The sequence below is a fragment of the Argentina anserina genome, chromosome 5, assembly GCF_933775445.1.
Source record: "Argentina anserina chromosome 5, drPotAnse1.1, whole genome shotgun sequence".
Lineage (NCBI taxonomy): Eukaryota > Viridiplantae > Streptophyta > Magnoliopsida > Rosales > Rosaceae > Argentina > Argentina anserina.
In genome coordinates this window covers 179423-203911 of record NC_065876.1, presented here as the reverse complement: position 1 = coordinate 203911, position 24489 = coordinate 179423, and the positions used below count along the sequence as shown (strand labels likewise).

At 39.1% G+C, this 24489-nt stretch overlaps 7 protein-coding genes across 8 annotated transcripts; 4 read left to right on the top strand and 3 right to left on the bottom strand.

The window, feature by feature from the left end:
• Positions 1-458: 458 nt before the first annotated feature.
• LOC126794780 (uncharacterized protein At4g15970-like) lies at positions 459-3424 on the top strand. Its single transcript, XM_050521557.1, has 5 exons — positions 459-759; positions 1509-1862; positions 1997-2523; positions 2843-2938; positions 3225-3424. Exons 1-4 carry the CDS (start codon positions 490-492, stop codon positions 2895-2897), a joined length of 1206 nt encoding a protein of 401 aa, XP_050377514.1. The 5' UTR covers positions 459-489; the 3' UTR covers positions 2898-2938; positions 3225-3424.
• A 589-nt stretch (positions 3425-4013) lies between these two features.
• On the top strand, positions 4014-5061 carry LOC126793431 (uncharacterized). Its single transcript, XM_050519950.1, has 2 exons — positions 4014-4408; positions 4747-5061. Exon 1 carries the CDS (start codon positions 4022-4024, stop codon positions 4379-4381), a length of 360 nt encoding a protein of 119 aa, XP_050375907.1. The 5' UTR covers positions 4014-4021; the 3' UTR covers positions 4382-4408; positions 4747-5061.
• A 190-nt stretch (positions 5062-5251) lies between these two features.
• Positions 5252-7755, bottom strand: LOC126793430 (rhodanese-like domain-containing protein 8, chloroplastic). The gene is made up of 6 exons (XM_050519949.1): positions 7174-7755; positions 6917-7076; positions 6581-6672; positions 6388-6488; positions 6006-6278; positions 5252-5552 (listed from the first exon to the last, which is right to left on the bottom strand). The coding sequence occupies exons 1-6, from the start codon at positions 7720-7722 to the stop codon at positions 5399-5401; spliced, it is 1329 nt and encodes a 442-aa protein (XP_050375906.1). The 5' UTR covers positions 7723-7755; the 3' UTR covers positions 5252-5398.
• A 107-nt stretch (positions 7756-7862) lies between these two features.
• Positions 7863-14900, top strand: LOC126793429 (general negative regulator of transcription subunit 3). Of its 2 annotated transcripts, XM_050519946.1 has the most exons (16): positions 7863-8086; positions 8169-8300; positions 8413-8550; positions 8635-8685; positions 8894-8983; positions 9059-9205; positions 9411-9518; positions 9899-9955; positions 10436-11170; positions 11370-11540; positions 11846-12020; positions 12883-13025; positions 13649-13927; positions 14011-14145; positions 14235-14416; positions 14610-14900. In XM_050519946.1, the coding sequence occupies exons 1-16, from the start codon at positions 7994-7996 to the stop codon at positions 14674-14676; spliced, it is 2703 nt and encodes a 900-aa protein (XP_050375903.1). In that variant the 5' UTR covers positions 7863-7993; the 3' UTR covers positions 14677-14900. The 2 variants fall into 2 exon arrangements, with proteins under 2 accessions (XP_050375903.1, XP_050375905.1); XM_050519948.1 differs by lacking the exon at positions 9899-9955.
• Positions 14901-15651: 751 nt separating this feature from the next.
• LOC126795313 (uncharacterized) lies at positions 15652-16316 on the top strand. Its single transcript, XM_050522151.1, has 2 exons — positions 15652-16062; positions 16179-16316. The coding sequence occupies exons 1-2, from the start codon at positions 15667-15669 to the stop codon at positions 16224-16226; spliced, it is 444 nt and encodes a 147-aa protein (XP_050378108.1). The 5' UTR covers positions 15652-15666; the 3' UTR covers positions 16227-16316.
• Positions 16317-17512: 1196 nt separating this feature from the next.
• Positions 17513-18621, bottom strand: LOC126793812 (kinase-interacting family protein; the record flags this gene model as incomplete). The annotated part of the gene is made up of 1 exon (XM_050520442.1): positions 17513-18621. A coding segment is annotated over one exon (1062 nt), but the record flags the coding sequence as incomplete, so codon positions are not given.
• Positions 18622-22790: 4169 nt separating this feature from the next.
• LOC126794806 (uncharacterized) lies at positions 22791-24248 on the bottom strand. The gene has a single exon (XM_050521587.1). The coding sequence runs from the start codon at positions 24074-24076 to the stop codon at positions 22985-22987; it is 1092 nt and encodes a 363-aa protein (XP_050377544.1). The 5' UTR covers positions 24077-24248; the 3' UTR covers positions 22791-22984.
• Positions 24249-24489: the final 241 nt, after the last annotated feature.

Genomic DNA, 24489 nt, shown 5'->3' with positions numbered 1-24489 from the left:
AATAATACAATCTGTCTCAATTCATCACCTGCAGCCAAACCTAGTACCCTTTTAAGTCCTCATTAATTTAATTTATTTTCTGATCATCAAATCATTAACTTGATAGAGTTTGATTCTTCATTGACGTATTATTCTGGTAATTGTCTAGTGGTTATACATTTTCTTCATTAAGAGGAATATTAATATAGCAGAAGCCAGAAGGGTCAGACAGGTAATGGTCTAATGCTAATAATACACCAAGTTGACTTGTAAACTAAACATACTGTATAAATCAAGATTATTATTTTCATTTTTTAATGTAGATTCTTATTATTATTATTATTATTATCATAGTTAATGACTACAAGGCAGGAAATAAGTTGGGCTAGAGAAGGAAGAAACAAAGTAGCTATATATAGAACCCAGGCACTGCACTTTGACTAGCTTTTGCTTATCCCAATTTTACATAAATCTAATTCTCCAGGTGATCGAGGCTAGAATATCAGCACAATGAGCAGTAAACCATTATCACCAGTAGCAGCACTACTATCTGTAACAGTTATTGGGAATAACAGTGCTAGTGCTATGGAGAATAACACTAAAGCTGCAACACCAAAGGTTGTTGGTGTTCATCACCATTATCATCATCATGGATTGGTCAAGAAAATTATGAAGACTGCTTTGGTGTGTGTGGCTGTTACTCTGGCTTCCCTTCTCTTCTATATAACTGTCTTCCCCGGCGGATCTTATTATGATCCTTTGTTCTCAGCTAAATCTCAGGCAAGTATATATTAATTCTGTTCATACTTCAATTTTTATCCAATTCGATCATTTCTTTTTTCACTTGTCATATGCAATATCTGCAAACGTTCTGGCAATATATGTGTATGGTCATACTTGATATTGTGCTCTTCCAAATTGCTAATGGAACAGAGTAGGACTTTTCCCAACAAAATAAGAAAAGAAAAACAGAAGAAAGAAACTTTTCCTCACCCAAATGGACCGGTATATTATAAACATAAAATTATATACTCACTCACAGAATTATGCTTTCCAATCTTCATCACAATTCTCTCTTGTTCATAATTCCATGGTATCTTGTTTTCGTTAAGCGGTCTTCAGTAAATCTCTTAATGTTGTTAATATTGGATTAGCCTTATCTGTTTTATCCTCCTTTGTTTTAGTGGATATAAGTAACTTTTTGAACTTCCAATTAACTCTCTGTTATGCTGAACTAATCTAAAAGAGAAACTACTTTCTCCAGAGTATTGTATGCCTGTTCTGTCTTAGTGCCACTCTTAAGTTCTGCTCTCTCCTGGTCCCTGACCCCATTAAGTCATAATCAAACGCAAAGGGATTGAGGGATACACCCGATCAACAACTTGATTTGATTTGTTTTGTACATCGGTGGCAATTCTTTACATAGTAATCAACAGTTCAACACTATGAGGAATCTTTAGTGAATATTTTCTTTCTGGAATGGAGGTGAGGTCATTAATTAACATGAATCATGATGCATGATGATACAGGATCCCTTGGATACAGTTCTGAGAAATGCAACTATGAAGGACAAGACCATAATCGTCACAACACTGAATGATGCGTGGGCGGAACCAAACTCCATATTCGATCTGTTTCTCGAGAGCTTTCGGATCGGAAACAACACTAGTCGGCTGCTGAAACATCTGGTAGTGATCTGCTTGGACCAAAAAGCATACGCTCGTTGCCTGGCTCTTCACCCTCATTGCTACCAGCTCTATACTGAAGGTGCCAACTTTACCAGCGAGGCAGCTTTCATGTCCTCTGATTACTTGCAAATGATGTGGAGAAGAATCCAGTTTTTGACTTCCATTCTCGAAAAAGGATACAGCTTTGTCTTCACGGTACGTATTAGTCCTTTTAATTAGTTTCGAGCAAGTACTATTTGGGATGTAATAACCCTTGTTGCATTTGTTTACATGTACCATTTTGGATGAAAACTAACCCTTTGATCGTTTGTTCACATATATGCTTCTAGGACACTGACATAATGTGGCTTAGGGATCCATTCCCACAATTCTTCCCAGATGCAGACTTCCAAATCGCATGCGACTACTTCCGAGGCGATTCTTACGATGTGAACAACCTTCCTAATGGAGGTTTTACCTATGTAATCTCTAATAAACGGACCACAAAATTCTACAACTTTTGGTACATGTCTAGGCAGGCATATCCCAACAATCACGACCAGGATGTGCTCAACAAGATCAAATCTGATCCGTTCATCCCCACCATCGGATTGAAAATGAGATTCTTGGACACCAAGTACTTCGGCGGCTTCTGTCAGCCCAGTAAAGATCTTAACCTGGTTTGCACAATGCATGCTAATTGCTGCGTTGGTCTAGAGAACAAAGTCAATGACCTCAGAATTCTGCTTCAAGATTGGAGAAATTACATGGCATTGCCTCCTCCTCCTCTTCCTCCTCCTTCTTCTAGTAGTCCTAATACTAATTCCACAACGCCTCCAACAACTATGCCCTCATGGACCGTCCCACTAAACTGCAGGTATATTATCCTATTCATTCTGACTCGTCTTCATTATGTTACGCATTCCGCCAATGCTTTCTCCAGCATGTGCTCATTTTCTATATATATTTACTCTGTAACTTTCATGACCTCATGGATCATGTGATGCTAATAGTTTACAAGAAATTCAAAGCTCTTAATTTTCTTGTTTATGTATATTACGCCTCATGTTATGACGACTGTGACTAGAGTTTTGTCGTTGGTGTAGTTTTCTTCTTGATTCAGACTTTTTCTTCCTGTGCTTCTGGAAGAGTTAAACCGGTTTGTCGTTGAAACTGACCTCTTGTTCCTTATTCAGTACTTCCTTCCAACGGCAACGCCAACGCCAACGCTCAGGCCGGCACTTGTTATGACCCGAGGGCTGAGACAATCACTTCTGTAGATTTGTTTAGAGGTAACTAATTTTTTGAATCCATTATCCATATATTTCTATAAGTTCACGATCGATCACCTCGAATATATCTAACTACGTATCTGAGTATATTAATTAAATTCCCTGATTCTTATAATGTATTGGCTAGCTAGTTGCTACTATGCAAACTTGCAAAGACTGTCTGCTCTGGCTTGACTTTCACTTCAATATGTGTTGAGCACTTCGGCTAATTAATAATGCAGTCTTGAACTCTGGTGATCATCGATGGAGCTGACTGTGTGTACTTAATTTTGTGTTGTTATTTCAGGTTAGAAGACAAAACGCTATATTGTCAAGTCCAGCAATGAAACTGAAACCAGTTGGTGATTAACAACGTGATCTTGTTAAAAGTTATCATGAAATTGACTCATTTTCCAAAACAAAAGGGTAGATATTTGATTGTTTTTATTCCAGTTTTCATACTCAAGATTCTTTTATTAATTCTCTGTCAATTCTATTCCAAATCGATCCCAGTTCAGCAGTGAACATTAGTTACATTACACACATGCAGCTAAAGATAACCAAAGTGCCTAGCTGTAGCTACTACTATACTGCAGCTACTATTAGTTGAGCCAGTCGAAAAGGATGTTTTGATTTTCATCATCATGGTAACAGAAAACTAAAAACCTTTTTGCGAAGTCTTTTGACCAAACATTGTGACCTTGGCAATGGTTCACCCCTTAATATGTCGACATATTCTGGATTAACTATAGCCCATAACATCTGTTAATCTTCACCCTAACAATAATAACTAAGCCCATTCAGATTCACTCATTATTACTATAATGAACGACCTCTCATTTAATGAGAAGGTTATGGTAATCAGTTATTTATTTAATTTTTGTTGAAAACATAAAAAAATAAAAAATAAAGAAAAAACACCAGAACGGTTGTGGGCTAGGCGGAAGCTTAGGCCCGATAAGCTGTTTATAAAACCGTTCCAATGATTTAGTTGGGCCATGAATCGGCCCAAGGAGGAAGGAGGTTGAGGCTGTGCACGGGGCATTCGGCGAGACATAAAAAGAGAGAGGAATCCGCCGCATCTGAAATCGAAGGAAGGAAGGGATGTCGGATCCGTACGAGAGAGTGAAGGGAGGAAGATTGACCTTCAAGGACGGAAGTGTAGCCACGCGCAGCAAAGCCATTGATAAGAAGAAAAAGAAGAAGAAGAAGCCTATCGACGATGCAATCGCCTCCGTCGATTTGGTAGGCGACGATGCGATAGCGGCAGCAGAAGGCGGAGCTGAAGCAGGAGCAGAAGAAGCGAGCTACTCCATCGACGCGGCCAAGCGCATGAATTACGATGAGCTCTTCCCCGTCGAAGCCAAGAAGTTTAATTACGACCCCAAAGTCATTAAACAGAAGTCCGTCGAGGCCATTCTTGACGACCGCGTCAAGAAGAAGGCCGACCGCTACTGTAAATAGATGCTTTTCCTTTCTTTCTTTCTGCAGGTTCGTTTCGTTACGCCCTTTCTTCTTTCAATTACAAGTGCAATTACTTGTTGTTTAACTTGAGCCCTCATCAATCCTTCCTGGTTTGTATTTGTAACTAATTATGTGGTTGCGGATAAGCGGATTGAATCTTCAATAAAATTTGTGTTGCTTACTTGCTTTAACCTGACTTTATTTAACTTGTATTATGGATCCTTAGTTTATTTTGTTATGTTACTCGCACGGCTTACTTTGTCGTTTGAGTGCCAATGCTGGGTTCTGTTTCCTAGTTGCAAGTTACTGTGTATTTGTTAAACCCTCTCTTGGCGTGCAAATTTGGTTCTGATTTCGTTTTCCAGGAGCATTATGGTGCGGTGAGTTGCCGACTTGGTGGAGGCTGTATTTGAGAATCTGCTATATTCGCTTTGTTACATCTAGGGTGAATCATATTCCAAGTCAAGACTCCAGCTAAAAAAGAAAGAAACCATATCTGTAGTTCTCAGATCTTATTGTTGTTGTTATGGAACTATTGGGATTTTTAGCTTGTCATATTAGTCGTTCCTGACGGTTATAACCGGCAGTTCTTAGTCTTGGGAAAGATGGCTGATTGTGCTGCTTTGTACTTGCACACGGAAAATCCTGAATCTCTTTTGTGATTAGTCACATTCATATTACTGCTGTTAATGTTTAGTTTTTCTGGCTCAATGACTGAACCGGCACATGTGAGTTTAGAGAAATGCACATTCAATGGTTACTAGTTGAAGCTTGATAAATCAATCTTGTCCTAATTTTGCATCACACGATCATAATCACATAGGTATGAGTTTGCAAGTTACTCCTTCGTTTTGAAGGAAAAAAATGATGAATGAAAGGATTGATGTATATATACGAGTTTCATGTATGATAAGCAGAATATTGCTGATTACATTATACACGATTGATGCATCATGAATAACAAGCCTTGTTTCAAACAGGGAGTACACACGAGTCTTTCACAATTTTTGTATTAGATCAAGCTGTCAACTTGCTTTGTGATATCAAGTCCCGATAGGTGTGCCATTTTTCATATCTATGGGGACCCTGAAGAACAGGTCTAAGTCGAGGAGCAGTTGTGCACTCTGAACAGCAACATCCTCTTAAATTCTCGACACAGTTCATGCAGCATCTGAAATAAACAAATTTTTCATAATCAAGGCAAGATGTCTGTCAGCATCAACTACTACTCAAGTCCAACATATCCAAGCAATAGGGGCATGATAAACTCAATAATGAACATTGACTTCTCAGAAATAAGGAAGGCATCTTCTAATTTGATTGCAAACATGGGTGATCAAGGATTTTCTACCTTTTCTGGTTCTAACAAGAATGAAATTTTCAATTGAAAATATCTGAAGTTGGTTTAGGACATACAAATTGAAGGCTTAGCAAGATGATAAACACAATGACAAGTAATAAGCACCATACTAGATGTTGTAAAGATGATGGTCTAGAAACCTGTCCTCATTGTCTATTTTCAGCAAGATCAAGGACAAGAATGTTCGGACTACTGGTTGTCCTCTAGATCCAGCACCCACAAAAGAAGGACGAGTGAGAGAGGTTGTTGGGACAAGGAACTTACAGGTAAAGTAGATTGCAGTCGAGATTTGCACAATTTCGATGCCGCAACTCACAGACTTGTGAACCACATATATAGCATCTGGCAAATGTATTGTTCTCTGAAACTTCAGCTATTGTTGGTTCGATTATGGCTTCAGGCTTGTAGGTAGCAGGTGGGAGAGAAAGACGAGAGTCAAACACAAACAAATTCCCAACCCACTCGACAGGACCTTCATTTTTTAAATAATGAGAGACACCCCCCTTTAAGGTGTATAAATTTTGAAACCCTTGTTGTCTGCAACATTTAGTTAAATCAGACAACCAAGAACATCCAAAAAAAAAAAAAAAGGAAATACTGGAAACTATTTTCAGTTGAAATATAAGAAGTAAACTGCGCAAGTTACCTTAGGATTGTGGAATATACATCACAACGAATACCTCCAGTGCAATACATCAATATATCTGTTTGTTTATCAATGTTAGCCAACGGATCTGCAGCAGTGACCTGAATGAGCATGTACAGATGAAAAAGTATTACATTTAATACCCCTGCAATTGATGATAAACCAATAACGAAATTTCAGGTGTTGAGCAAACCTCTGGTTGGCTTAGCCCAAAAGAAGTGCTCCTGAAGCAATCCACATCTGGACGTCGAGCCCCATTGAAATGGCCAATATCCCACTCATAACCTGATTACAAGTACACACAACTTCTCTTGCTGAATTATGAACACAATTACTGATAATAATGATAGGTAGATACAGCTGAAGAAATAACAGGAACAATACATGGACGTTTTCACAAGTGGCTCATGACTAAAGACAATAAGTCAAATCGAATAACTAGTAAACTATGATCCACTGTTCCATCATCAACACAAGACTGAAGACAAAGCCTGAATCGTTTTGAATGGAAATGGAAGGGAACAAGTACCGTTTCTCACATCCAACAGAATGTAGTTTGCACTATGATTTTGAGTTGATGAATCAGCAGTGTTCCCTGCCTGCAATCTTTTCCTCCACTCAGATGGTGGTAGAGGTGTTGCTCGCATTGAAGGGTCCAGCAAAGGAAGATGACTAATACCTCCTTCCAACTGGAGAGAAACAAGAAAGCACAGACCATTAGCGAAAGAAAATCCAAGTAGAATAACCAAAAAAAGAAAAAGAAAAAGAATGCAGTAGGAGGCGTGCCTGAACCAGTGAAGGCTTATAACGCAGCTTGAGTTTGGGAAATGCGTGCCCAGTTGGGGCTGGAGATATCTGCACCAAAATGTTGGCAAATCTCTCATCCTCTCTCACCCATTCAACATATGCAACCGCGTCTCTTGACGGCCCACTGTACTGGGCGTTAATCCCTTGCTCATTCACATATATCCGGCCACGTATGTCAAGACCCTTCAAGAAACCAAGATGCTTGGCCACTTGTTCCTCCGCGTCTTCGATCAACACCAACTGGTAGAAATTAACCACCACCCATTCATCATCTTGTCTAATTCCACTTGCACTTTCACAGTCACATCGCTGCTGTGACGCAATGCTGACACCTCTCCCTTTACTTGTTTCTGATAAACAAAGCCACCGCCTTCGTCGTCTCCTCTCCTCCTTATAGGCTAAGCTAGAGGAAGATGAAGCTGAGGAGCATACTGAGGTTTGAAAACAAGGATATTTTATTCTGCCCCAAGCAGTCTGCGTGATTGCCGCACCGGGGATGGCCGCCGGCGCCGGAAAACACCCGCTCATTTCCTCTTTTCAGGCCGGCCCCCTTATCTCTCAGTCCCACCTCTCTATTACATGATATTTACATCACATTGCAGTAGGGCGAAATGTCAGGTTTAACCCCACATACGCTTTTTATTAACAAATTGAGGGAAAGTGAGGTGAGAGCAAAAGAGATAAAAGCCCAAATTAAGGAGCAAAGAAATCGGACTCCGTTCGTTGAGTGCAAGAAAGAAATCAAACAAAAACCCTAACCCTAGCGGAGGTTGGCAATTCAATTGGAGAAAATTAGAGGATGGGGGCGAGTCGGAAGCTCCAAGGCGAGATCGACCGAGTTCTGAAGAAGGTCCAAGAAGGCGTAGATGTCTTCGACAGCATTTGGAACAAGGTCTTTTCTTTTGCTTTGCTTTTCTTGTAGCAATTTCAATTGGTTGATAGTGATTCATATGTTCTGTGGGCAATGGCGGTAGGTTTATGACACAGACAATGCCAACCAGAAGGAGAAGTTTGAGGCCGACTTGAAGAAGGAGATTAAGAAGCTCCAGAGATACCGCGACCAAATCAAGACTTGGATTCAGTCCAGTGAAATCAAGGATAAGAAGGTCCTCCTAGTCTTGTCTTGTCTTGTCTTGTTTTCACTATTATAGGCCATGATGTTGATCATGTTGTTGATTAATCCAATATGAATATGAATGGTGTTGATCATGTATGCAGGTGAGTGCGTCATACGAGCAGGCTCTGGTGGATGCTCGCAAGCTTATTGAGCGTGAAATGGAGAGATTTAAGATATGCGAAAAGGAGACTAAAACCAAGGCTTTTTCCAAGGAGGGATTGGGCCAGCAACCCAAAACTGTAACTTGATCACTTCATGCTTTCTGTTGCCTGTATCATTTCATTTCATCTGCTCATCTTTTCATTCGTTTCCATCTATGATAGGATCCTAAGGAGAAGGCTAAATCTGAGACAAGGGATTGGATTAACACTGTGGTATATGACTGTGTCTGCTCTCTTTGCATTTTCAATTATCCTTGCACATGTTTCAGTTTTACCCATGCTCTATCTTTGATGTATTGTCCACTGCGTCTACAATTGGTTTATAGTTTCGTTGGGATGTACTTAAGATTTATGTTCTGTACTTGAATGTGCGAATATCATATGGAAGGATAATGTTGCTGTACTCCATGGTGCCAACTAGGTTGGGGAGTTGGAATCTCAAATTGACAGTTTTGAAGCTGAGATTGAGGGGGTATCAGTCAAAAAAGGAAAGGGCAGACCGCCTAGACTGGTAGGATAATGAAATCTCACACTTCAGATGTAGTCCTTTTCTTGCATCTCTGACAATGCCTGTATTCTCTGGCAGACCCATCTAGAGACATCTATCACTCGGCATAAGGCTCATATAATGAAGTTGGAATTGATCTTACGGTTATTGGATAATGATGAATTGAGTCCTGAGCAAGTCAATGATGTCAAAGACTTTTTGGAAGACTATGTTGAACGTAATCAGGTTTGTGAAGCTTGAAAAATCATTATCTCTTCAACAATTGTATGGTGTATACTAATAAATGCGGCACACTGTTCTCTATTATGGTTTTTCCTGTTGTATCTTGCACACCTTCTGAAATGTATTATTATCGCATGTAGTGATCTTTGTTCGTATGTATCTTGTTAATCCCTATACTTGACCCTTTCCATCTGCATTGATATATTAGGAGGACTTTGATGAGTTTAGTGAAGTTGATGAGCTTTACAGCACCTTACCATTAGACAAGGTGGAGTCCCTTGAAGATTTGGTTACTGTTCCTCCTGTTCTTGTCAAGGTAATTTCGTTTTATGAAATTTCTATATATGGTTCTTATGGAGTGTGTGAACTAAATTAAGCTCAGTCATGGACATATGGAAAATATATTCTTTTTTAGCATTTGATTACTTGAAAAGTTTCGATCTACTGACATTTGATCTCAAGAGTCTGCAATTCCATGAGACTTTTTTTGGTGGATTTGGCAATTCAAGTGGAAAAGTTTTTACTTCACTAATTTATTTTCTGTTGCTTAGATTTTTTTTTTCTTTCTGTAATTTTAAGAAGTAATTTCAACACTTTGTACTTGGTTTGTACTTTATACTTGGTTAATGTTCTATGATTTAAGGATTAATGATCACATCAAAACCCATTTAATTTTCTTTTTCTCTTGGGGGGCAGGGTGCACCGATGTTGGGCTTGAAGACTCCATTGGCAGCATCAGCATCTCAAACGCCTGTATGTCTTTCTCAAAATCTTGAGTCAATTCTAATCTCATGAGTAGGAAGCTGAGAAGTTGAAGCTATGTGGGTTTTGTTTAAGAAACCCAACTTTGATTGCATCTTTAAGTGGATGTTTTCCTTCGGTAGCATCTTTAAAATTTTCTTTTGATAGTAAAACATGTCCCTGATGTCTGGTCATAATAGGTGGATCTCAGTCATGTGTTGTTGATCAATGAGTTTGCATGTTTTGGGCAATGTTTTCTCCTTTATAAAAAATTAGAAATTGTTGATTGAGCGGCATATAGTTTTGGTGACTTGTTCACTTTCATGGTTTGCCAATAGATCATATTTTCCGGGGAAAGCTTTGTTGTTTCTACCATTCTTCAGTTCTTAAAGCAGACTTTATGTCAAATCTGATCATCAAATGGAATTACTTCTAGTTTTAACTGTCTCAATTGCCACTGCTTTACTAAGGCTATTTGTTATTTTTTGCCAGGCCACTGTTACTTCCACTAACCAGCCTAGTACTCCTGTTCAAGAGCCAGTTGAGGATACGATATCCCAGGATAATAGTAATCCTGATAGCATTGCTAGAACTCCACCTCCTAAAAGCAGCGCACTTGGTTCTGCGGCATCAACACCAACTGGGAATCATGCAACGCCTGTCTCTTTGAATGTTGCATCTCTCAGTTTACCTGGTGTGCCAACTGTTTCAGCTATTTCTGGTTCAAATACTGTTCGTGGTGTCACAGAAAATGCAGGACTGGCACTTTCTTTATCTCCTGTAAGTCTGTCTCCTTCTGTGAAGGAAGAAGAAGTAGCAACCTTCCCTGGACGTAGACCATCACCATCACTTTCTGATTCTAGTGTTGTGAGAGGCGTTGGTAGAGGTGGCCTCCCTGGCCAGATTCCATCTAGTATGCCTTTTAGTTCTAGCAATGTAGTTCCTAGTAATAGTGCCCTGGGTACCTCTGCTACTGACATGGCAAAGAGAAATATATTGGGAGCCGATGAGAGACTTGGAGCTAGTGGTGTGGTACAGCCTCTCATTTCCCCTCTGAGCAACCGGATGATCTTGCCTCAGGCGTCTAAACCCATGGATGGAAGTGGTTCCACTGATTCTAGTAATACAAGTGAGGCTACTGCTATACCTGGCCGAGCATTTTCTCCTTCAATGGTCTCTGGCATGCAATGGAGGCCTGGAAGTTCCTTCCCAAACCAGAATGAAGCGGTATGTGTGTGTGCACGCTATAATTATAAATGTTTCTCATTTGGCCAATGTTAGATTATTAACTCCTTGCAGGCTTACCATGTGTATAGATCAAGATGTTTGTGCATTTCCATTGAACATGTATACCTATATTTTTGTTACACCGTAGCATATTATTCAAATTGTTATGGAGTGGATCAAAACTTGTCTTCTTTTTCAGGGATTATTTCGTGGAAGAACTGAGATAGCACCTGATCAGAGGGAGAAGTTCTTGCAGCGGCTCCAGCAAGTGCAGCAACAAGGTCACAGTACCCTTCTTAACATGCCCGCTCTTACTGGTGGAAATTCTAAGCAGTTTTCAGCACAGCAGCAAAATCCACTCTTGCAACAGGTTCTCCTTACTTTCTTTGGGCTCTACATTCACCCTACAAATTTATTCTGCAAGCAACCCATTCTAGGTTTAGGGTTTCTACAGATCTCTTTAAACTTGATTCTGGCTGGTACTCAAGAATGAGTTTGTCATTCAAAATTTGTCGATGATTCTTTATATCAGCCTAAGGCCATGTGTTCTGTTACTTCTGTCTTCCAGAAACATCCCTTTGAAGCTTTCTTTGGTTTTCCAATTCCTTCTGCAGGTTGTTATATAAAAATAGCAACAGAAAGAAAAGTTTGCATAACATTTGATCAAATGTGCAGTTTAATTCGCAAAGCTCATCTCTACCTTCTCAAGCTGGCATGGGACTCGGGGTACAGGCCCCAAGTCTTGGAACTCTTTCATCCACCACCTTACAGCAGCAGCTGAGTTCCATCCATCAACAGTCTCTGCAGGCTAATTCACAGGCACTGATGTCAAGTGGACCAAAAGAAGCTGGTAATAATCCCTTAAATAAGATGTTGTAGTTTGAGCAAATTTTGTCCTCGTCTCTAAATCAATTATTATAAGGTCCAAAACACCATAATTTTCTGTTAACTAATTAATTAAACAATGAATACTGTGTGCGTTTTCCTGTGATATAAACTGGTAGCTTGCTTCATTGCACTTGGCTAGTCTTTTTAGTTTCCCTTAATTAAAAAAAATGACCTTAATGCCAAAGAGAAAAATTGGTATTATCATTGAGTACAAGACCAATTCATTATTAGATACTGTTATATTGAACTTGAAACATTAGGGAATATCCTAATAAGGTTCAACCTAGAGGCCTTAAGAGCAACCAACTGTTTTATTGCATATCTTAGAAGTTAACATTCTTTTACTCTGTTCCATCAAAACTGCCAACATAGGAGCCAAACTTTCACCTGTAGAGAGTTAATAGTAGGGTTCCCAGATAGTATTCCCAGCTAACAACCATATATATCCTCATATATGGCTATCCATCTATCGAGCCAAGTGCTCAAGGTTCACAAAATATTCTATTTTTTTTTTTTGGTCTGTAAAATAACCTTAAGTCCAGAAAATAGCGGATCATAATGAAATTATTTAAATATATCTTAGTGAATAAAAAAATTAGTGACACATATTTTAAAGAAATTTTAAAATGTGGGTATGAGGCTTATTATTGTTAAGCTACCCTTGTGCTTATTTAAAGATAAATTATATATTTAACAGCTCTCTGTGGGATATCCACCAGATTTAAGTCCATGACGTGTAAATGATAAAATAGTATGGTATTATTAAAAAAAAAAAAACTTGTTGAATGATAGACTGAATGAAGAGCATGTTTTTGGTAATGCAGACGCTGGTCATCCAAAAGTTGAGGACCAGCAGCAACAGAGTGTTATTGATGAATCAACATCTGAATCCTCTCCTAGTTCTGGGCTAGTAAAGAATCTAATGAATGAGGATGATATGAAGGCCTCATATGCAATTGATACTCTGGTATGTTGATATGTTTTCTTAATTAGTGTTCTGTGCATGGTTGGCATGTCTGTGAGAAAGAAAAGAAGAAAAAAAAAGTTCTATGTTTATGTAGGCCATATTCCTCTCTTTTGGCTCAGGTGGTCAGTTGTGTTATATATTCGTGAATACATTCCATAATGGATACTCTCTACCTAAAATGGCAAATTTACAAGAATAGGCTTTAGAATTTGTGTTAAAGTCTGTTTATTCCAAAGCACCTTCCGTATACTAGATATCATTCACTACTTAACATTACCAGTTAATGGCGAGGACAAAATTTACTTGTACATTTTTCCTCCCTCTATATCTGTTCACACTTCACAGTTATCCTTGCCTCTTTTCACTCCTTTCACATGCTAGTATACTAATACATTCGACTGTTTGTTCGTAGTCATTTAGTTAAGTTTTTTCACTATATGTTTTTTGAACCTTTTTTTTTACACCAGTGTCTGGTTTTGACTCAGTTTTCTTATATTCGGCCACTGGTTTACTCATGATATTTCCAAAACATTATTTGGCCTTAAGATGCTGCCGTTTTATTAGTAGAAGAATGGATGTGATGTATTTGGTTCATTTGTGTTATAAAATAAAATGTTTTGTAGACTGGAGCTTCTGGCTCTTTGACAGAGTCATCTCAAGTACCAAGAGATATCGATCTGTCTCCTGGGCAACCTTTGCAGTCTAGTCAACCTTCTGCTAGCCTTGGTGTTATTGGCCGAAGAAGTGTTTCTGATCTTGGTACAATCGGGGATAACCTCTCTGGATCTACTGCTAATTCTGGGCCAGTGCACGATCAGTTGTATAATTTGCAGATGCTTGAGGCTGCTTATTACAAACTTCCACAACCCAAGGACTCTGAACGTCCAAGAAGTTACACTCCAGTATGTCTGCTTTTTGTTTAATATCCTTTTCTGTAGTCTTGATTTATGTTCATAAGTTCATAACTCCTGCTTGCTTTCTACAGAGGCACCCTGCAATAACTCCTTCTACCTATCCCCAAGTTCAAGCACCTATAGTTAATAATCCTGCTTTCTGGGAACGTTTGGGATCTGAACAGTATTATACTGATACCCTATTCTTTGCATTTTACTATCAGCAGGTAAATTATCACTTGATTGACAATTTGACATCATCTACTCCGACAATGCAATCAATATGAACTGTGACCAAGTCTATTATTGCCTGCAGAACACTTACCAGCAATATCTGGCTGCCAAAGAATTGAAGAAGCAATCTTGGAGATACCATAGGAAATACAACACTTGGTTTCAACGACATGAAGAGCCTAAAGTGGCTACTGATGAATATGAACAAGGGACATATGTGTACTTTGACTTCCACATTGCTAATGATGATCTACAGCATGGATGGTACAATTCTATACATCTCTGAGTTTACCTTCTTTGTAGCCAGTCACATTGAAAGTTTGTATGTGTAGTCTAGGTTTGGTTTAAAGTATAGTGCAACTTTTGGTGTCCTTACCCCTCTTCCGCAAGATAAAGTCCTTACAGAATATAGTGATCTGACCATGCTGTATGTCTTGTCCTTATGATTTGTGTACAGGTGTCAAAGGATCAAAACTGAGTTTACCTTTGAATATAACCATCTGGAAGATGAACTTATTGTATAGAAGATGTTCAGTGGAACACTGAGCTTCTCATGTCAGCTTCGTGGTTCAGACTGTCGGTGTTGTGATGCCTGCTGTTTCGTTTCTTGATGGTTAGAGTTACTAGTGCTAATTGTATCTAGTGTGTCTAATCTTCTGATCATTAGGAAGACATTTGTGTGTATAATGAAATATCAATGGATTGTTATTTTGTTTCTCGACATAATTAGTGTTTGTTTGTTTGTTTGTTTGAAATGGGGAATTTTTAGAGTTTTAAACTCTAAGTAGCCAGGTTGGTTAGTTGTTTCAGAAGCGGGGACTAGGCCGGTAAATGAATTAAATTGCTGGTGATAGTGGATGTCAGTTGAATTCTATCTAGGAACTTCTATTCAGCATTTCAGGCCGGAAATTGAAAGGAATTGAACAAGATTGAAAGCAAATGCTAAACAAGATTCGTACTTCATTTCATAGAATCGTACAAAAGGAGAAGCATTGCCTTTTGTAGTTCTATCAGGCAGTAGCCCTAACACCCGTTTACCACAAAACCCGACCCGAGCTCAATCATCACATTAATTGTAGAGCCCATAATGGTTAAACAGCTATGTGGGTTAACTTGTACATAATTATAGCATATGAGTCCTAACAGTTAATGATTGTTGTGCCCCAAACAACGGTGATCTGTTGACTCTGTTCGAAGGCATGAAATCTTATACATGGAATATGGAATTGATTGAGACTCATGCATCGTACTAATTTTGGTATGTGCAGCAGATCTGTCATGATTAATTTATTGGCTTAAAAAACATTGGTGGGCACAACGCATCCCCACAAGAACGTGGGTGATTATGTAACGTGGGCGGTTTACAAAGTTACAAACATATATATTAGCGCTTGGAGCAGCCTTGTATTTGACTATTCCCAATCTGTCATTTATCTACAACAAATTAGCATGGATCCATCGTCCTTGGACGAACTAGCTTAGTCACTCTAAGACGACGCTCTACTTTCATCACAATGTCCCCAAGTCCAGGAAATCCGGGACGCTCTACTTTCATCACAATGTCCCAAGTCCAGGAAATCCGGGTGTGCACCAACCGGAGTTGCCGGAGACAAGGTTCCATGCAGACCCTTGAGACCATCACGGCTCTTGCTGCCCCCACCGTCGCCGTCATTTCCTGCGGCTATTTGAGCCGCTGCGGCAACGGCCCCAACCTCGTGGCACTTCCAACTGCCACTTTGGTCGGTCACTGCGGCACAACTGCTCGAGCTGCCGAGGTCCTCGTCGCCCTTTGCGGAGGAGATTGGGATTCCGGAGCTGCTGACAAGAGCTTGGAAGCGCTTGCGCTGAGGAATAAAGCTGAGATTGAGCTCAACAACATTTTCTCTCAGTCTGAGCTCTTCCTCTCACAGGTCCTTAATTAATTACTTTTAATCTTGTTACTAATTAGAATGAATGTGAGCTATCCCTAGTTACACGTTCAATTCTTGTTTTTTAAAATTCTGTACGTGTTGGTGGCTTGTTGTAGGCTATAGAATTAAGGCCAATTGGTGGTATTCATAATACATTCAACTGATTCAAGGACAGGTAACTAGTTTAACTCCAGTGTTGGTTATAAGTTAATTAATTTGCTTAATAAGTATCATGTGTTACCTTCCCCTGTCCTATCAATCATTCAAGGATTGGGAAATCCTTAATAATTTGCGTGATAAGTTTCATTCCCTTCAGTAATCACATACAGGTCTATTGGGAAATCATTCTGGGGCTCTTGAAGATGCCGCACAAGCTTTGGCATTAAAACCTCTTTATTGCTAGTTATATAATTACATACCCCTCTTTCGACCATATTAATTGTTGAACAAACCTATTTCAACTTGGCTTAATTTTTTTTTTAATGAATTGTATGTTGCAGGCTTATATTTGCCAGGGTGATGCATTCTTGGCAATGAGTCAATTGGATTCAGCTCACAAGTCATATTCGTCAGCTCTACGCATAGATCCTTCTATTCGACGCTCCAAATCCTTTAAGGTATGTTATTCAACTTGTACTTTATAGGAATGTTAAAATGGACAAAGATTAAGATCATCTTGATCCGTAATAAAAGCTTGAGAGTTGGTTTCTGTTACAAACTTGGAATACAGCTTTAGAACTTTAACTTGAAGATGCATCAGCTTGGAAGTGACAGGGGACTCCTGGCCACTTTTATGTCCAAGTCTAAACACCATGTATTGTTTGTTTTCTGATTTTTTTTTTTTTGTGGATTCTCCTGGCGGCTGTGTTCATATAACATCTTTTCATGGACGCTGTTGCAAAATTGCAGTCATTTCAATCCATCATTTGTTTGGTTTTCATATTTTATGATCTCTGCCTTTACTATATATATCCTCAAATATTCTATCATATGAATGATATGTCGGACCTTAAATCATATTTTCTCAACTAGTTATGCAGGCCCGGATTGCAAACCTAAAGAAACTCACTGCTGTGCCTAATTAAGTCTTATGACCTGCAGCGCAATTACGCAAGTCATGCATCAGTAATCAGTTACAGAACTATGGTGGGCTGGTGGTGTTGTACGTGTACAACGCTGTTTTAGTCCTTTTGCTGAGAACTGTAAGTAGCATCCTATGTAGCTCTGATCAATTAGTAACAATGTCTCTCTGATAAGTGATCGAGAGATAAACAAGTACCTAGAACGGCCACTAGAATTGAGCATATAGATAAGAGAGATCAAAATATTGAATGCCTACTAGCTACTTCAACATAACTTCTCAAGGCAAGATAACATCCACCACGGACCTCATGGTAGCAAACGATAACTAGACATAAAGAGACCGATCATTATAAAGTTGCTCAATTCCAGTGCATGGGTTCAAGTTCCTGAAGCAATTGGACACCATCATCGCCTTCAAGCCGCAGAAGTTGGGTTAAGTCCACACAGAAACAAGTCCATGTTCTTGACCTTTCCCCACCAGCTGGAACCTTTTTTATCAGCTCTAGTTCCCCTTGTAATAGTACCACATTTCCTCTTCATCTTTCCTATTTGAAAGCAAACGTGCAAATCCACTTCATTACTCCTACTACCACGAGTCTTCTTCTTGTTGGTGCTATTAATCTTCTCCCCTTCGAGTGATCCTTGTTGTGAGTGGTCATTGTTGACAAGTTGCTGGTAGTACTCCTTGTTACGCTTCTCCAGTCCATAAATCTGTCCCTGAAGGTCCTCTATCTTACGGCTGAGCATGCTGACCCTGCGGTCCTCTCTCATTTGGAGCAAACACCTAGCTAGCTCACCAGCCTTCCTCCTCATGAACAGAAACTCAGAGGCAAGAGCTTTGTTCTCTTCCACCAATGCACCCACCCTGTAACCCAATTTCGCATTCTCATCAAGTAGAATGAGCCTTTCAGACTCCAGAACCTCAAGCAAGCTCTTCTGCAACTCTATCTTCCTCGACGTTTCATTTTGCTGCCTCTCCGATGCATTGACCTCATGAAGTAGGATGTCACATTCCACATTTTTTATCACAATCTCGGCTACAATTGCATCAAAGTTAGCTGCCATGGTGGTATCATCAGCATGATCATCATCTTGAGCAAGTAGTGATGTGAGATGTTGCTGGTACGAGAGGGAGCTCTCCACGTCTGAATCATTGGGGCTAGTCTCATATTGATCTTGCAGGTCATAGTAATCATAGAATTCAACGGTGGAGGCTTGAGAAGATTGGCGACGAGGAGGATGGAAATTGAGACTGAGACTAGTAGTAGTTTTGGCGATAGTTTGAATGTAACGGTCAGATAGAGTGAGATAAGAATTGTACAAGTCTTGAAGCAAGGAGAGCAGCTGAGGGCGTGTTTTGTAGTAAGCTTCAGCCCGCTCCGCGAAGGTGTCACCCGTGTCTTCATCTTGAGGAGTTTTATTACTTTTACAATTACTGTTAAGTGCTACCATCTTCATCCTCTCTTCCACATCTGACAATTACACAAAGTTACAAACCAACAAGGCATCCATGATCAATTTGTCAGCAGCGGAAAATGGAATCACATGGTAAAAGGAAACAAACAAATCACCTACACATATCAAGATTTGAGTTGGACTGACTGGAGAATCTAAAATTATGCATGGGGTTGTAATGCTATTGCCATGCCAGGGTTATAACAGAAGAGGCTTGCTTCAACTCAACCCTAGCTAGTACCGATCGAGTTTGCCTTGTTTGTAATGTCAATTGTCATGTAAGGTCAGGGGCATGGAGGCGGACCCAATTCAACAAGAAAACAACGGCCGGCCCGATTCCATTTGTAACATGTCATACTTCTCGATCTTTGGTCTTTATCAAGATGAAAATTTCTACATGGATGGCTGGCCATACTGTATATTGGTTGATACAATAAATAAGAGGGTCCTCCTGGAGAAATGTGCAATAGTCGACTTACGCAGAGATCAACAGAAAGAATCAAATGGTAAAGGTTTCTTCTTTCACTTTGTACAGGTTTACATGCGTGGTAGCTGTATCTGTTGTTTTTTGAATTCCAGAGTTTCAAAATTCAAAATACATACACCGATCCACCACAAGGTTCGCTTTGATATTCTTGCAAACCAAGAAATAAAAAATCAGGCATGCTAGCTAGCTTGTAATAGTAAGTAATGCATAGCCGACCAGAAACAAATAAGGGGTGAAACTGAAGAGAGAAATAAATGAGCATGTCGTACATGGTAGATATGGAGAGTAAATGAAGGAAATAATTGAGGGCGTACCGGCAAGATTATCCAGGAGCCAGGTGGGTTTGGTGGTGGTGGTACTTAAGCTCATCTTCCTTGGACTAGCCGGAGCAGACTCTTGATGAGTTTCAACAGATCGAGGAGGCTGATGATGATGAGGCTTGTTTCTCCATTGTCACTACGTTGACGTCGTTGCTAACACAAACAACAGCTTCGAGTTTCAAATCTGCATGCTTTCTCCCTCTTAATATATCTCAAACACACAAAAAAGCCAGTAGAAGAGTAGAACAGAAAAAGAATTTGAAAACAAGGGATGGAATGAGAACACAAAAGAGGAGGGTTCAGAAAAGAAATGGAAAGGAAGAGAGTAATTTAAAAGGAGATGGAGAGCAGAGAGTAAGAAACAATGATGTGAATTGTGTTGTGAGGATAGGGAGACCGGAGACTTTGGCCTCTCTGCCGTGTGTGACCGTATTAACCTACAAGGACGATCGACCAACTTCAATAATTCATCAGGCGCAGATCTCGAGATCAAAAATACTCTTCTGATGTACGTACGCAAGTGAAAAGTGAAAACAGAAACATGATGAACAAGTCTTCCTATTATATGTGTAATGTACGAATGGTCATTTTCAATCAACAGTATGATCACATTGTTCAATTACCTACGCAATTTTCTTCATACAATCCCAACCGATCGAAAAGAGAGAGACATCACTCACCCTTTCATTGTTTTCTAGTTTTCTTCTCTTCCTTCACCACAACCAGTGAACCAGACTGGTTGAAAGTTCAAAACCAGATCGATTAACTAAGTAACTAACTAGTGGATCTCATATATCTTTGACCGGTAAATGAATCGAGGCAAGTTTCTCAGAATCTCGATCCGCCGGCAGAGTTCCAGAGGAGCTAGGCCATGCTAGCTAGGATATCTTAAAACTGAAACTAATTTACAAATTTAAGCTTTTATCATGAGCGATAAAACACAACAACAACAACAACAACAACTAAGACTGCAAATGAAAAGAGATTGAAAAAAAACATGCATACAAATTACAAATTCTAATAATTATGTGAATGAAGGAGAGAAAACTGAGACGAGCATATCTATATATATATATATATAATTAAAATCGAAAACGAAAAACATAGTGGGTGACAACGTACAGAGATGGGCATGAGATGATGATGATGAGAAAGAAATGAAGGACTAGAGATTTTACCGAAAAGGGTTGAAGTTTCGATTCAGAGAGAGGAGTAAGCTTCAATGCTCCAAAAACTGCTGGCAGGATTTGCGATTGAGATGGGAGGAGAGGCAAGCTACGTACGTACTGGTAACGTATGAATGTGGCTATGTCTGACTCAGTGAGCAAGAGTCTATCAGAATTCAGAAGCAAATCAAAGGTAAAGAGTGCGTAGCCATGGACACGAACCTTAGCTATTCACAGCCCTTTATGAACGAGAGACTACCTAGTATCTACTCGAGGAAACAAAACACAGAATCAATCTCACCCAAAATTCCGCAAATAGAAACTTTGTATTACAGTATTTGAATTTTGCATCACTCAGAGACACGTGTCTTCTATCTCTTTCAAATTCTCTCTCTTTTCATTCTCCACACTTGATGGTAAAAAAATTATTTTCAGTAAAGCACAGTTTCATGAATTAACAAGTCATCAATTACTTGCCTCGTTTGTACTTTTCTTAACTTAGACATATTTCTTACTTTCCTTGACTATCTTCGATCTCTCAAATTATTCATGATAAACAAGGTAAAGATTACGTGCATTTGTAATTGAATCAAAACTACTGCAATAACTAATTAACTATGTGCCGTAAAAATGTCGTAGACGTAATTACCTCAGAAATGTATTAACACCCAGAACAGCATCACGCATTGATCCAAAACCGTAGGAGGAGGTTCATGACTCGTCAGTCGGAAAGAAATGGGCCGATGCTTTTTTAGAGTACTGGGTTTTAAAGATTTTAAGATGTGGGCCTTCCCTAAACCCCAGGGCCCATTTTTATTTGTAGTTAGTTTTTGTGATGTAGCCTTTTCGAAAAAGTTGCGTTTGATAACAACTTTGGATTGGTAGTGCTATATTGTACGGGTGGGCATAAAAAGCCGAAATCTCGATCCCGTCCCGAAATTCATAAGGATTAGACGGGATGGAAGTCTAAAAACGTTCGACCCGTCCTGATCCCGTCTCATTTCATAATAGTGGGACGAATAATTTTTATCTCGCTTCGTCTCATCCCGCTCCGCTTTAAATTTATTTGAATTTTAACCATCAAATATTTCATCATTATCATACATTTATAATTTATGAGAACATCTTAGATGCATTTCATAAGGAAATGACTAACTTCAAAAAATAAATCTTGGACCTTGGTTAATTTCTTAAAGATAAACAAGTCTCAATTAATTTTCTCATTAATATATGGTTCGAGTTATATAATATAAATAAAGACGATTTGTATATTACAAATTTCTATGAACTTAGCAATCGAAAACCTATATAATCTTATATACAATGTAAAATTATATATGTTTCTCTTGTATGATAACACTAGAATTTTTATGTACAATATCTATAACGCTATAATTTGAATGATTAATTAAATTTTATAATAATTAAACTCATGCTATCAAAGTAGATACTGAATTATATTTTGGAACAATCTATATGTTTCTTCTAATACAATAATTGGTACTAAAATTTTATTAATAGTAAATTAAGTATTTATTATTTAAAGACCGAGAATGTGGGATAGATTCGGTCCTGATCCCGATGGAATTGATCACAGATGGGACGAACTTTTAAAATCACAAATCTCGTCCCGAATTTAATGAGTATGACGAGACGTGTGATTAGCCACCTTCTGAATTTAATGAGTATGACGAGACGTGAGATTAACACTTTGGGGTTGAATCCAGCTGCCTGAGTGATAAATTATTTCTCTAGTGTGCCACAGACGCATATTCGCAATTTAAAGTATTTGAGACCAGACAGTGTCACCAAAATGAAGTGATTGTTTTGACTTTTGAGCATACACAGATGTTTGCATTTACAGACGGACTCGATGTTCTACTTGCCTGAACAGAAACCAATGGATCCTTGGATTAAGCTAGCTAGATGATATTAATTATTAATTTACAAATTAGTAGAGAAAGGAAGTGGTTGTTGGATCATTGTCTGCTAAATTCATAATGTAATGAAAACAAAACATTAACAGATAGTTTATAGAGTTCAAACAAGCACCATATAAAAGTATTAAAAACAAAAACAAAAAAACAAGCACCATATAATTAGACGTATCACACAATATTGAAAATGGGCGGGGTTTGTAGCAACTGCTATACATATGTATTAACAAACAAAAGAGAAACCAGTGCAGAATCTCGAACGCTCCACTTTTTATAGCTTGTGTTCTTTGACTTCTTTCTTGCAGCTAATAATTATAGTACGTACGACATACACTCACTAACTGAATGACACTTGCATACAAAAACAAGCAGATATGTATAATACGACTGAGAACAATTCAGATAAATTTATAAATAAATAAAAAATACTAGCTAGCTAATTAACTAATTAATTATTGCAGTAGGTCACTAAAATCAAAGACCACGATTAACCATTTCCCTGAAACGTTGATCAGATTCCAGCCTCTGAAGCCTCATCTGATTGTTGATCTTGTTGATGAAGGCCTCAGCTCTCTGTTTCAACTCGTCCTGACTCATGGACTTCTCCCTTATCATGGATACCCTGTCGCTAAAAGTGTCCGATTTCCTCAACTCTTTCCGAGCCCATGCCACTCGATCATCAACAGCATTATTATAGTTGTTGCTGATGTTCTCATGATGATCATCATCTAACTGACCCTCCTGAACTAGCTCCCTGGCTGGAATAATACTACTTCTCACCAAGCCAGACGTCCGAGGCGGCGTGTCCCAAGTCTCACTCTTTTTTAGATGCTTGCATATCGGTTTTCCTTGCCTTTCCATAATGGCGTTCCATGTGGTGTCCAATGTATTGTCTTCCACCTCCTCCTCGGTGGCCGGTTTCTCCGTCAGGCAAGACTCTTCCGAGAAGGAGTGTTCCTCCGGTGAAGGTTCGGTAGTACTGAAGAATCTCTCAAGGGGCACTGAGCTAGTACCTGACACGGTACGATGAATGGATTCTTCATCTGTGGAAGCTTGTTGTACTATGTGGATGTCATGCCAACTGATCATTTCATTTGAAAACTGATGAGTAAGCAAAGAAGGTATAGGAGAAATAGTTGTACTTTCGGAACGACTACTACTTTGAGTCTTGTTGGTGTTGTAATCTGTCGTACCATCAATAACAGTACAGTAGTCGTCTTCATGATCAGAGGTAGTGGTCTTGCCATTGTTTAGGTTATTAATGGAGCTGAAGGAGGAGCGCACAGATGAGGGGTGGTTTTGCTTTTGATTTTGGAATATGGAGGAGGCAACGATGATTAAGATGATGAAATTGACAATGATGTAGATGTAAAGTGGAGATAGACAGTAGCTTCTGATGGAGGTCCAGAGGTTGGGGAGAGTAGAAAGAGTGAGATTAAGGAGGTAGGGAATGATTACCACTTTGAGAAATACCATTGTGGACACTATTCCTACACAGAGCAGTAACAGCTTTCCAGCCCAGACTGCTGTTTCCAGTGTTGCTCTTTTCAGCATATCCCCCATCATCTTGGATCAACTTGGTTTTTCGAAAATACAGAACCACAGAAAACCAATTCAAACAAAGAATGGGAAAAAAGAAGAAAAAAAACTTTTGGCTAGCTAGCTGGCTGGAATACCGGAAGTCTATGAACTACATATGCTAGCTCGCTTGATTAACTAGAAATGAAGTAGGAAGTATGCGTGCATCTTCGATCTACATGAAGTGAAAGGCGAAATTGGATCTTCTACATGCGTGTTAAAATGAGGTAAATCATAGAAATGAAAGGAGGAGACGACCCAAAATAGCTTCTAAAACTGCCATTTCAATCAGGGACCTTGAAAGTAAATAAATCCATCATCATCAGCAAACAGAACAAATTAGCTGCTAATTATACCTAATTAGTACCTCAACCAAGCCACAAGCTACTTATCGGCAACGT